At 39.0% G+C, this 12,572-nt stretch overlaps 1 protein-coding gene across 3 annotated transcripts in view; it reads right to left on the bottom strand.

Annotated features, from left to right (window-relative positions):
* STK38 (serine/threonine kinase 38) overlaps window positions 1-12,572 on the bottom strand; it is a 43,043-nt gene that overhangs the window by 27,321 nt on the left and 3,150 nt on the right. For 2 of the 3 annotated variants that reach the window (XM_060021914.1, XM_060021916.1), the window contains exon 2: window positions 10,926-11,058. In XM_060021914.1, coding sequence (XP_059877897.1) covers window positions 10,926-11,056 — 131 coding nt within the window. In that variant the 5' untranslated portion in view covers window positions 11,057-11,058. Of the gene's footprint in view, window positions 1-10,925; window positions 11,062-12,572 lie in introns of all 3 variants that reach the window. The other variant, XM_060021915.1, reaches the window with a different exon arrangement.

Raw genomic sequence — 12,572 nt, 5'->3', positions numbered from 1 at the left:
AAAAATGGCAAACACGGTGACGTCTTACAAAAGGCTTACAAGTGACATCCTCCGTAAGACAATACCAAGGAATTACTAACTTGGTTAGACTCACGTTGGCATTGTGATGACAAGAAAATGGCCATATTTTTGGAGATGCATACTGAAGTACGTAAGATTGAAATGACAGATGTTTGAAATTTGCTTTAAAACACAATAGCAAGAAAGAATAAAATGGAATAAATGAAACAAATTTAGCAAAGTCTTGATAATTACTGAATCTGAGGGATGACTATATGGGGGCTCATTGTATTAGTCTTTCTACGCATGTGTTTAAAAATGCCCACAATGATTAAGAAAGGCAGGCCCCTCCACCACATGTCTCTCTGGTCGCAGGGCCCCGCAAGCTAACACTCCAGCCTTTGATGAGGCCTCTTCAGCTCAACTCCAGTGTTCCAAAGCAGAACCCTGGGAGGGAGAGGCACTTTCACACACAGAGGCCACACCCAACCCCACCCAGCAAGGCTTCCGGGAGTGAGCTCCATTTATTATCATGTGAGACCATTTCCCACGTGAGATGGTAAGTTCTTTTGAAGGCAGGGACCACATCTGAATCCTCCTTCTCCACTAAGAATAATGCTTTGTACACAGCAACTTTTTAAGATGTATGTTGCTAAATTTAAAAAAAAAAAGAAAGAAAGAAAGAAAAAAGGTCGGAACATGTCACAATGTACACACACATTCATGACTACTTCTTTTAATTAGCCCCCTTCACTACACCTAATTTAGACTCGCCTCCAAGCACAGCTTGATTCAGAGGCAGCAGGGATGGGAGGAAAAGGCTAGTCCACTCTACAAGCAAGTTGAGTAGACAATATTTCTAATTTCTGCTGATGACACACTTAAAATAATCAGGAAAAATGGTATAGAAATAAACAGTGGGCATCTCCATGATCAAAACTGAATTCTCAAGAAATACCCTAAAAATGATTACACAAAATTTTAAAAATCTCAACAAATTACTTTTGTTTGACTGATATCTAGTCAGTGAATATCATTAGATAAGTCTAGACTTAACCATTTCTGGGGCCCAAATAAAACTGACACTTGCTCACTAGTAATAATCACACATTGCAACTCAGTATCAGACCAGACTAAAAGCAAACAGTTAGGAAAACCTGGGTAAGAATATGGAAGAGAAGCAGCAGAAAATGCTGGTTCTCAGAGGGTAAAATGCAGGATAGTTCTTATTTGATTTAGAGGGAGAGCATACAATTATTGCCTATTGAATTAGGCTTTTATGGCTTTAATTAATCCACCAAAATAGTATTCATAAAGAACAGAAACAACACAGAATATTGTAAAAAGAAATGCCAGCTGCCTCAGTTTTGATTTCAAACTGCTCAAATTATCCAAACCATTAATTTTCTATGAACAACTAGGCAATTATCAACACCTATTTCTCTTATGTGTACCTAGGATCACATAAGAGAACAGGAGAATTGCTGTTCCTGGAGAAGCTTACCACAGAGGCCACTATTGAAGGCAAACACAGATTAAAAAAAGAATATGAACTTGCACTACTGAAGGGATTCAGTTTACCATCTATAAGTAGCTTTACTAAGCATTCTGCCACACTGTACAATGGGCACTAGACTCAAGGAATTTAACTGTGTTGAAACCAATATGTAGAACTTACTGTAGTGTTTCTATGAAACAGCCCAATGTTCTCATATTCTACCTTTATACAGAAAACAATTTGCAAATGATTTTTTTCTTCTGTCTTTAGGCTTTGGTCTCATTTCCCCTGCAGTAAATCCTTTGTTCAAATATAACCCAGTGTTCTACTATAAATGGAACAGCACAAAAGTTGCATATAAGTGGGAGAAATACTAGAGATTTTAAAGGCAACAAGACAAGGCATATACAAACAAAATAAAATTTTGTATTACAACATGATCTCTTTTATTAGCCCTCAAATTTACTAGCCTAATACCTATTATTTCAAACTGCTCATCATATATTAGCCATATACCCATAATAAAATGTTTCTTTACCATCAATTGTCTCATATCATTAAAACTCTGCTTATTTATCAAGGTTCTGTGACTTTTCCCCCATAACATCAAAACACTTGAAACTCCATTTCTGACAGTTCTAATTTTAGTTTACTTACTACTGTGGAAGCACCTGACAATCACTGTTTTTCTTTCTTTTTTTGTTAATTTTTAATTTTTGATACAATTTTGAAAGCTTAAAATCCATTTACAGTTATTACAAAATATTGGCTATATTCCCCATGTTGTACGATATATCCTTGTAGCCTATCTTACACCCAATAGTTCATACCTCCCACTCCCCTCCCCAAACTGCCTCCCCTTACTGGTAACCACTGGTTTGTTCTCTATATCTGTGAGTCTGTTTTTTTTTTTTTTGTAATTTTATTTATTTTGGGCTGCATTGGGTCTTCATTGCGGCGCGCGGGCTTTCTCTAGTTGTGGCGAGTGGGGGCTACTCTTTGTTGTGGTGCGCGGGCTTCTCATTGCGGTGGCTTCTCCTTGCTGTGGAGCATGGGCTCTAGGCACATGGGCTTCAGTAGTTGTGGCACGTGGGCTCAGTAGTTGTGGTGCACAGGCTTAGTTTCTCTGTGGCATGTGGGATCTTCTCGGACCAGGGATCGAACCTGGGTCCCCTGCATTGGCAGGTGGATTCTTAACCACTACGCCAGGGAAGTCCTCTTTTTTTGTTATATTCACTGGTTTGTGGTAGTTTTTAGATTCCAAATATAAATGATATCATACAGTATTTTTCTTTCTCTGACTTATTTCATTTAGCATAATGCCTTCCAAGTCCATTCATGTTGCTGCAAATGGCAAAATTTCATACCTGTTTATGCCTGAGTAGTATTCCATTCTGTGTGTATGTATATATGTACATAAACAGCATCTTCTTCATCCATTCATCTGTTGATGGACAATTAGGTTGCTTCCCTATCTTGACAATTGTAAATAATGCTGCCATGAACACTGGGGTGCATTTATCTTCTCTAATTAGTGACTTTGGGTTTTTTTTCAGATATATACCCAGGAGTAGAACTGCTGGGTCATATGGTAGCTCTATTTTTAGCTTTTTGAGAAACCTGCATACTGTTTTCCACAGTGGCTGCATCAATTTACATTCCCACAGACAGCGTATGAGGGTTCCCTTTGCTCCACATCTTCACCAACATTTGTTACTTGTATTCTTTTTTTTTTTTTTACTTGTATTCTTTTTGATGATAGCCATTCTGACAGGTGTGAGGTGATATCTCATTGTGTGTTTTTTTTTAACATCTTTATTGGAGTATAATTGCTTTACAACGGTTTGTTAGTTTCTGCTTTATAACAAAGTGAATCAGTTATACATATGTTCCCACATCTCTTCTGTCTTGCATCTCCCTCCCTCCCACCCTCCCTATCCCACCCCTCTAGGTGGTCACAAAGCACCGAGCTGATCTCCCTGTGCTACGCGGCTGCTTCCCACGAGCTATCTATTTTACGTTGGTAGTGTATATACGTCCATGCCACTCTCTCACTTTGTCACAGCTTACCCTTCCCCCTCCCCATATCCTCAAGTCCATTCTCTAGTAGGTCTGTGTCTTTATTCCCATCTTACCCCTAGGTTCTTCATGACCTTTTTTTTTTCTTTTTTTTTCTCTTAGATTCCATATATATGTGTTAGCATAAGGTATTTCAGAAAGAAAAAAACAAATACCGTATGCCAATACATATATAGAAAACCTCACTGTGGTTTTGATTTCCATTTCTCTGATGATTAGCTATGCTGAGCATCTTTATGTGCCTGTTGGCCATCTGCATTTCCTCTTTCAGGTGTCTGTTCAGTTCTTCTGCCCATTTTCTTTTTTTTTTTTTTTTTTTTTGGCCATGGCTCACGGGCCCAGCCGCTCCGCGGCATGTGGGATCTTCCCAGACCGGGGCACGAACCCGTGTCCCCTGCATCGGCAGGCGGACTCTCAACCACTGCGCCACCAAGGAAGCCCTTCTGCCCATTTTTTAATTGTGTTGTTTGATTTTTTGATGTTGAATTATATGAGTTGTTTATATACTGTTTTTCTTTTTTAATTTTCTAGGGGTGATAAAACCTTAAATAAAATAGTCTTATCAAATTGTATCAACAAACTCAAGAACAAGTATCAACTCATGTCCAAAAAAGAGGGCACTAGAGAAATGCAAAAAATACAATGAGATACCACCTCACAACGGTCAGAATGGCCATCATCAAAAAATCTACAAACAATAAATGCTGGAGATGTTGTGGAGAAAAGAGAACCCTCCTACACCGCTGGTGGGAATGTAAATTGGTACAAGCATTATGGAGAACCGTATGGAGGTTCCTTAAAAAACTAAATATAGAACTACCATATGATCCAGCAATCCCACTCCTAGGCATATATCCAGAGAAAACCATAATTCGAAAAGATACATGCACCCCAATGTTCACTGCAGCACTATTTACAATAGCCAAGACATGGAAGCAACCTAAATGTCCATCGATAGAGGAATGGATAAAGAAGATGTGGTATATAAATATACAATGGAATATTACTCAGCCATAAAAAAAAATAATGCCATTTGCAGCAACAAGGATGGACCTAGAGATTATCATGCTAAGTAAAGTCAGTCAGAGAAAGACAAACATCATATGGTTATCACCTACATGTGGTATCTAATTTAAAAAATGATACAAATGAACTTATTTACAAAAATAGAAATGGACTCACAGATCTTGAAATCAAACTTATGGTTACCAAAGGGGATACGTGGGGGGAAGTGAAAAATCAGGAGATTGGGATTAACATATACACACTACTATACATAAAATAGATAACTAACAAGCACCTACTGTATAGCATAGGGAACTCTACTCAATATTCTATAATAACTTATATGGGAAAAGAATCAGAAAAAGAATGGATATATATATATATATATATGTATAACTAATTCACTCTGCTGTACACCTGAAACTAACATAGCATTGTAAATCAACTATACTCCAATAAAAATTTTTAAAAATAAAAAACAGGGGCCTCCCTGGTGGCGCAGTGGTTGAGAGTCCGCCTGCCGATGCAGGGGACACGGGTTCGTGTCCCGGTCCAGGAGGATCATCCACATGCCGCGGAGCAGCTGGGCCCGTGAGCCATGGCCGCTGAGCCTGCGCATCCGGAGCCTGTGCTCCACAACGGGAGAGGCCACAACAGTGAGGCCCGCGTACCGCAAAAAAAATAAATAAATAAATTTAAAAAATAAATAAAAAACAGAACAGCAACAAAAAAAGAGGGCGCTAGGGCTTCCCTGGTGGCGCAGTTGTTGAGAGTCCGCCTGCTGATGCAGGGTACACGGGTTCGTGCCCCGGTCCAGGAAGATTCCACATGCTGCGGAGCGGCTAGGCCCGTGAGCCTATGGCCGCTGAGCCTGCGCATCCTGCGCGTCCAGAGCCTGTGCTCCGCAACGGGAGAGGAGGCCACAACAGTGAGAGGCCCGCCTACCGCAAAAATAAATAAATAAATAAAAATTTTAAAAACAGAGGGCGCTAAAAAGATTAACAAGGAAATACTAATTCTGAAAAGTTCAAAGTATCTACTGTTTTTTTAAATGAAAAATAATGGTGATTTCATAACAAAAATTACAAAAACATTCTAATCCTCTTAAATGTCTAACATTCTCTTTTTACTGTGCTTTGATTAATTTGGTCTTCAAGAAAAGAAAAACCATGAAAGCTTTTGAAAGGTCTTTCCATCTTGAGAATCCAAAACAAAAAAAGCACTGATTTCAACCAATTTTTGGGGTGCAATCTTAGTGTAAATCAAAATATAACACTTATTAACAAAGTAAATAAAACCATGTATCACCTTGTTGCTGGAGAATGTGATACATATCAATGATGCACCACAGGGCAGAGCCAGTAGGATTAAAAACCAACTGACTGGGCTTCCCTGGTGGCACAGTGGTTAGAATCCGCCTGCCAATGCAGGGGACGCGGGTTCAAGCCCTGGTACAGGAAGATCCCACACGCCGCAGAGCAATGAAGCCCATGAGCCACAACTACTGAGCCTACGCTCTAGAGCCCGTGTGCCACAACTACTGAGCCTGCGAGCCACAATTACTGAAGCCCGCGCACCTAGAGCCTGTGCTCTGCAACAAGAGAACCCACTGCAATAAGAAGCCCGCGCACCACAAATAAGAGTAGCCCCTGCTCGCCACGACTAGAGAAAGCCCGCACGCAGCAATGAAGACCCAACGCAGCCAAAAATAAATAAATTAATTAATTTAAAAAAAACACCCGGGCTTCCCTGGTGGTGCAGTGGTTGGGAATCCGCCTGCCGATGCAGGGGACACGGGTTCGTGCCCTGGTCCGGGAGGATCCCACATGCCGCGGAGCCGCTGGGCCCGTGAGCCATGGCCGCTGGGCCTGCGCGTCCGGAGCCTGTGCTCCGCGGCGGGAGAGGCCACAGCAGTGAGAGGCCCGCGTACCGCAAAAAAAAAAAAAAAAAAACCAACTGACTATTATCAAATAAGACAAGTAACTTAATGAGAACTCATAAGCATTTGCTTTGTAACTACAATTCCAGAAGCTCTGATTTCAAAAGAGTGGCTGTATTTGAAAATAACCATCTCCAACAGGTTTCACATGCCTAGAGATAGAGTGTGCAAATTTATTTTTGAATTCCCCATGATCCTAACAAAGAGCACTGTACAGGCTCTTGTCTGTCCCAGTGAACAACAGCTAGCCACCACCAGGTATAAAGTATCTTGCTATTCCGCATACAGAGCTGCATATTTAAGGTCAAGTCATATATCCCATTTAAATTATGATCTACACCCTCCTGCAGAAAGCTGTTGCAAATAAATCCTTATCCAAACGTTAGCACACTGAATCCAGCAACACAGAAAGAGAATAATGCATTATGACCAAGAGAGTTTACCCCGGGAACGGAAGGTTAGTTTAACATTCAAAAATCAGTCCAGGGCTTCCCCGCTGGCGCAGTGGTTGGGAGTCCGTCTGCTGATGCAGGGGACACTGGTTCGTGCCCCGGTCCGGGAGGATCCCGCATGCCGCGGAGCGGCTGGGCCGGTGGGCCATGGCCGCTGAGCCTGCGCGTCCGGAGCCTGTGCGCCGCAACGGGAGAGGCCGCGGCAGTGAGAGGCCCGCGTACCGCAAAAAAAAAAAAAAAAAAAAAAAACCCCACAAAAATCAGTCCATGTAATTCACCACAGTGAGAAAATAAAGGAGAAAAAACAGTATGATCATTTCAAAGATGCAGAAAAAGCATTTGACAAAATTCAACATCCACTCATGATAAAAACTCTCAGTCTCATAGGAACAGAAGGAAACTTCCCCAACCTATGAAGAGCATCTTTGAAAAAGCTACATTAACATCACAACAGTGAAACAGTGCTTTCCCACTTAAATCAGGAACAAAAGATGTCTACTCCCACCACTTACATTCAACATTGTACCTGAAATCCTAGCCAATGTAAAAAGGCAAGAAAAAGAAAGAAAAGTTGTACAGATTGGAAAGGAAGACACAAAACTCCCTATTTGGCTATGACATGATTGTTCACATAGAAAATCCTAAGGAATCTACAAAAAAGCTACGAGAATAAGTAAATTAGCAAGTCACAGGGTATAAGGTCAAAACACAAAATTCAGTTATAGTTCTATATGCTAGCAGCAAACAAGTGGAACATGAAATTTTAAATATCCACTTACAATAGCATCAAAAAACTCCAAAAATACTAGGAATAGACAAACAAAAGACATGAAAGACCTCCACCCTAAAACTACAAAATACTGCTGAGAAAAATTAAAGACCTAACAAAATGGAGAGATAAGCCTCAGAAGATTCAATATTAAGATGTCAACTCTCCCTCAAACTGATCTACAGATTCAATACAATTATAACCATAATTCCATCAGGCTTTTCTGTAGAAACTGACAAGCTGATTCTAAAATTTATATGGAAATTCAAAGAACCTAGAATATCCAAAGCAATCTCGAAAAAAAACAGGAACAACAAAGTTGAGGACTTACAGTTTCTGACTTCAAAACTTACCACAAAGCTACCGTAATAAAAAAATCTGATACTGGCATAGGGACAGACAAATAAATCAATGAAACAGAATAAAGAGCCCAGACACAGGTACACAATTACACAGTACTTGATTTTCAAAAGTGCCAAAGCAACCTAATGGGGAAAAGAAAATCTTTGCAACAAATAGTGCTTAAATAACTGGATATCCATAAGGAAAATAAATAAATAAATCTCAAACCCCACCTCATACCATACACTTATTAACTCAAGATGGATCATATAAATGTAAAAACTAAATCTATAAAACTTCCAGAAGAAAACATAAGAGAATATCTTCATAACTTAGGGGTAGGCAAAGGTTTCTTAGAGGTCACAGAATGCAATAACTACAAAAGAAAAAAATGCCAAATTAGATGAACAGGAAAGCACAGACTGGGAAACCTTTGCAAAACACAGCTACGACAAAGAACCAGTATCTAAGATATAAAAAGAACTCCTAAAACTCAATGGTCAAAAAATTTGAACACTTCACAAAGGAAAATACACAAATGGCCAAAAAAAGCACATAAAGAAAAATGTTCAATATCATTAATTATCAGAGAAATGCAAATTAAAACAATGAGGAACTCCCCTGGTGGCGCAGTGGTTAAGAATCCGCCTGCCAATGCAGGGGACTCAGGTCCCACATGCCGCGGAGCAACTAAGCCCCTGCAACACAGCTGCTGAGCCTGCGCTCTGGAGTCCGCACGCCTCAACAAGAGAAGCCACCGCACTAAGAGGCCCATGCACTGCAACAAAGGGTAGCCCCTGCTCGCCGCAACTGAAGAAAGCCAGTGCCCAGCAATGAAGACCCAACACAGCCAAAAGTAAATAAATTTATTTTAAAAAAAAAAGAGCAAGCGTTTAAAAATAAAATAAAACAACAATGAAATGCCACTAAGCATCCACAAGAATAGCTAAAGTTAAAAGACTGACAACACAAATGTTAAAAAATATATATAAAGCAACTAGAACTCTCATACACTGTTGGTAATATTTTAGAAAAAGGTCTAGCAGTTTCTTATAAAACTAAACATATACCTATGTATGTTTACAAACCAGCCATTCCACTCCTAAATATTAACCTAAGAAATGAAAACAAACGTTCACAAAAAGATCTGTACACAAATGTTCAGAGAAACTTATTCAAAACAGCCCAAAACTTTAAAATGCCCAGATTTTTATCAACAAAAGAATATATAAACAAACTATGGTAGTCATAAAAGAGAATGGTACTCAGCAATATAAAGGAACAAACTATGCACACAAAAGCAACATGGATGAACCTTGAAAACATTAGGCTGAGTGCAAGATGCCTTATTCAAAAGAATCCATTATACATGTCCCATTTGTATGGAATAGACAATATTAATCTATGGTAGAAACAAAATCACAACAGTGGCGTGGGGTTGAAGGAGAATCTCCAGGGATGAACTTTCTGGGATGATGGTAATATTCTATGTCTCGATAGGGGTTTAAGTTATACAGGTGTATGTATTTGTCAAAACTCCGAAACGTACCCTTAAGGTGGTGCATTTCATTCTATACAGATTTTCCACTCTCTTAAAATATATATAGAAAACTCCATTTGTTATACAAGCAGAAATATTCAAAAGTAAAACATATAGACATCTGCAGCATACTTTGAAGTACAAGCAAAAAGTTAAGATGAATTAATGAATGGATAAAGGAATGGATAGATCGGTATGTGATAAAACAACAGATAATAGTAGAATCTATATGATGTCTAGGTATTCACTGTATAATTCTTTCAATTTTTCTGTACTTTTGAATATTTTCATAATAAAGTATTGGGAAAAAAATTTTAATTATGAGTTACTACATGGATAGTGCACACTAGATCAGTAACAATAGTTGCTACTGTAATAGGGAAGAACTTTTTGTATTCTATTACAAGTTAATCACTAAAGGGATGTTGCCTATAAGCTTAAATTATACATAAATGCCCATCTCTGGGAACCCAGGTAATGAGCATTAAGCTAAAATACCTTTGTTTAGTTCACAGGAAACATCCTGACCAGGCCCACCTGTGAATGAATGACTGCAGGGAGGAAGAAATGAACACAACGCCTCCGGAGAATGATTGGAACCAGGAAATGTTTGACTTTACTCCCTTCCCTTTTAATACAAAAGGAGCCTCAGGCAAGATGGTTCTTTAGGGGCAAACCACCTTCTCGGTTTGCTGGCTTTCTGAATAAAGCCGCTATTTCTTGCCCTCAACAACTCATCTCTCAATTTATTGGCCTGTTGTGCAGCGAGCAGTATGAGATTGGACTCGGTAATGCTACAACCCCATTAACTATGTGATTACTGTGTGAAGCACTTTGGTGGGTACTCATATATGTTTTATCTAATCCCCACAGCAATCCTGCAAGGCAAGTAGTAGTATCCCCATTTTCCAGATGGGACAGCTGATACGCAGGAAGACTAAGCACTTGTTCCGACCTCATACAGCTACTAAATGGTAACGGCAGGATTCTAAACCCAGATCTGGCTCCATAAGGTTTGCTCTTTCCATTACATCACACTGCCTTCACAATGAACTCTAAGGTTTTGGCCCAATTAATTTTTTTATACTACCATGAAATTTTATGTTATTGACTAGTATCAGAAATAAGTGGGTTAATAGCAAGGGCTTTGGAAATCAGTGACACTGTCATTCCACTGTACTCGAATAGGCTGTAACACGGCTGCTGCTATTCTTGTCTCCTTTCAACCATATTATGAATGTGATTTATGATACTAGATATGGATGCCAAAACCATGACACAATTTTCTCAAAATTCTTTACCTCATTTCTCGTTCTTCATGTTGAGCGATAAGGTTGCTATAAAAATTCTCCAGTGTCACTTTGGTCATTGTCACCCTTTCCTTTGTGTGATTACTCATGGCCGAGCAAGGTGTTGAGCCTGTCATTGCCATGGCTGCTAGAAACAAAAAAAAAAAAGAGGTATTAGTTTTGGAGTTAGAATCCACCAATTATGCACTCTCTTACCCTATTGGTAGGAATGTAAATTGACCCAAGTTTTCTGGAGGACAAACAACATATAACAAAAAACAGACAAACATAATACTTGGTGAAAATAAGTATACATTAATGTTTTTTGACCAGGAAATATCATCCCTAGGTATAAGGCCTACAGAAACTGTCACACAGGCTCTTAAGGGAACATGCACAAGAATGTGCATTACAGAGGATGTTCACTATGCCATCACCTGTGTTATGAGAAGTTGGAGGCAATTCAGTAAGCAAATCATAAATAAAATGTTGTGGATGCATACAAAGAAATACCATACAACAGTCAGAAGCCAATCTACCTGTATCTAAAAGCAACATGAATATATCTTTAAAGCATAGTGTTGCATTTTTTAAAAAGAAGAGAACAAGGTTACCATACCAGATACATATATTAAGAATATATAACATAGACAGTACAATTCTTTGCCATCCAGGAATCTACCTTGAAGAAATCAAAGACCCATAAGGATTCATACACAAGGGGATTCAATGCAGCATTGTAATGACAAAGAAAAACTAGAAGTAACTTGAATAACCAACAACAGAACTGATTAAATTATGGGAAAGTCCTACAATGAAATTAATATGCAGACAATTAAAATATGCTCAGGGATTCCCTGGTGGCGCAGTGGTTGAGAGTCCGCCTGCTGACGCAGGGGACAGGGGTTTGTGCCCCGGTCCAGGAGGATCCCACATGCCGCAGAGCAGCTCGGCCCGTGAGCCATGGCCGCTGAGCCTGCGCTCTGCAACAGGAGAGGCCACAACAGTGAGAGGCCCACGTACAGCAAAAAAAAAAAAAAAAAAAAAAAAAAAAAGCTCAAACGTTTAATGTCAGGGAAAATATTTCCAGTCTAAGTGAAAAAGAATAGGTTAAAAAACAGAATGTATACCATTTTATGTGTTTACTGTATATGCACAGAATTATTAGAAATATATATCAAAATGTTATTAGTGGCCTAACTCTAGGCAGTGAGAATACAATAGATCATTTTATTCTCGTTTTCCACATTTTCTACATTTTCTTCAATGAGTGTGTACTATTACCATTAAGTTACCAAGAACTTTTAAATTTACAATTTCTATAGTTTAAAAAAATCTATGACTAAAATCTTCATCTATAGGTATATATGTACTGTGACATGGCTTATGGTTATTTGATAGACGTTTACCGTCTAGTTGAATTGACAAGTTAAAACAAAGACCTATGATGGAAACAATATTACAAAAGAAAAAACCTGAATCATAATTTCAGTGATGGAAGATATCTCAAAAACAAGAGACCCTAACCTCCTAGTTTTACATATTTGAAAACTGATACCAACAAGGTTTAAATAGCTTACAGAACTTTTTTCCCCACCTAAATTTAAATCTCATTTGCCCTAAATATTTTTTGCCAACCTACATTGTCACACCTCGCCA

This window comes from Delphinus delphis, chromosome 10 (assembly GCF_949987515.2).
Source record: "Delphinus delphis chromosome 10, mDelDel1.2, whole genome shotgun sequence".
In the NCBI taxonomy this organism is placed as follows: Eukaryota; Metazoa; Chordata; class Mammalia; order Artiodactyla; family Delphinidae; genus Delphinus; species Delphinus delphis.
The sequence above is the reverse complement of the archived record's forward strand: the minus strand, read 5'-3'. Positions and strand labels throughout refer to the sequence as shown.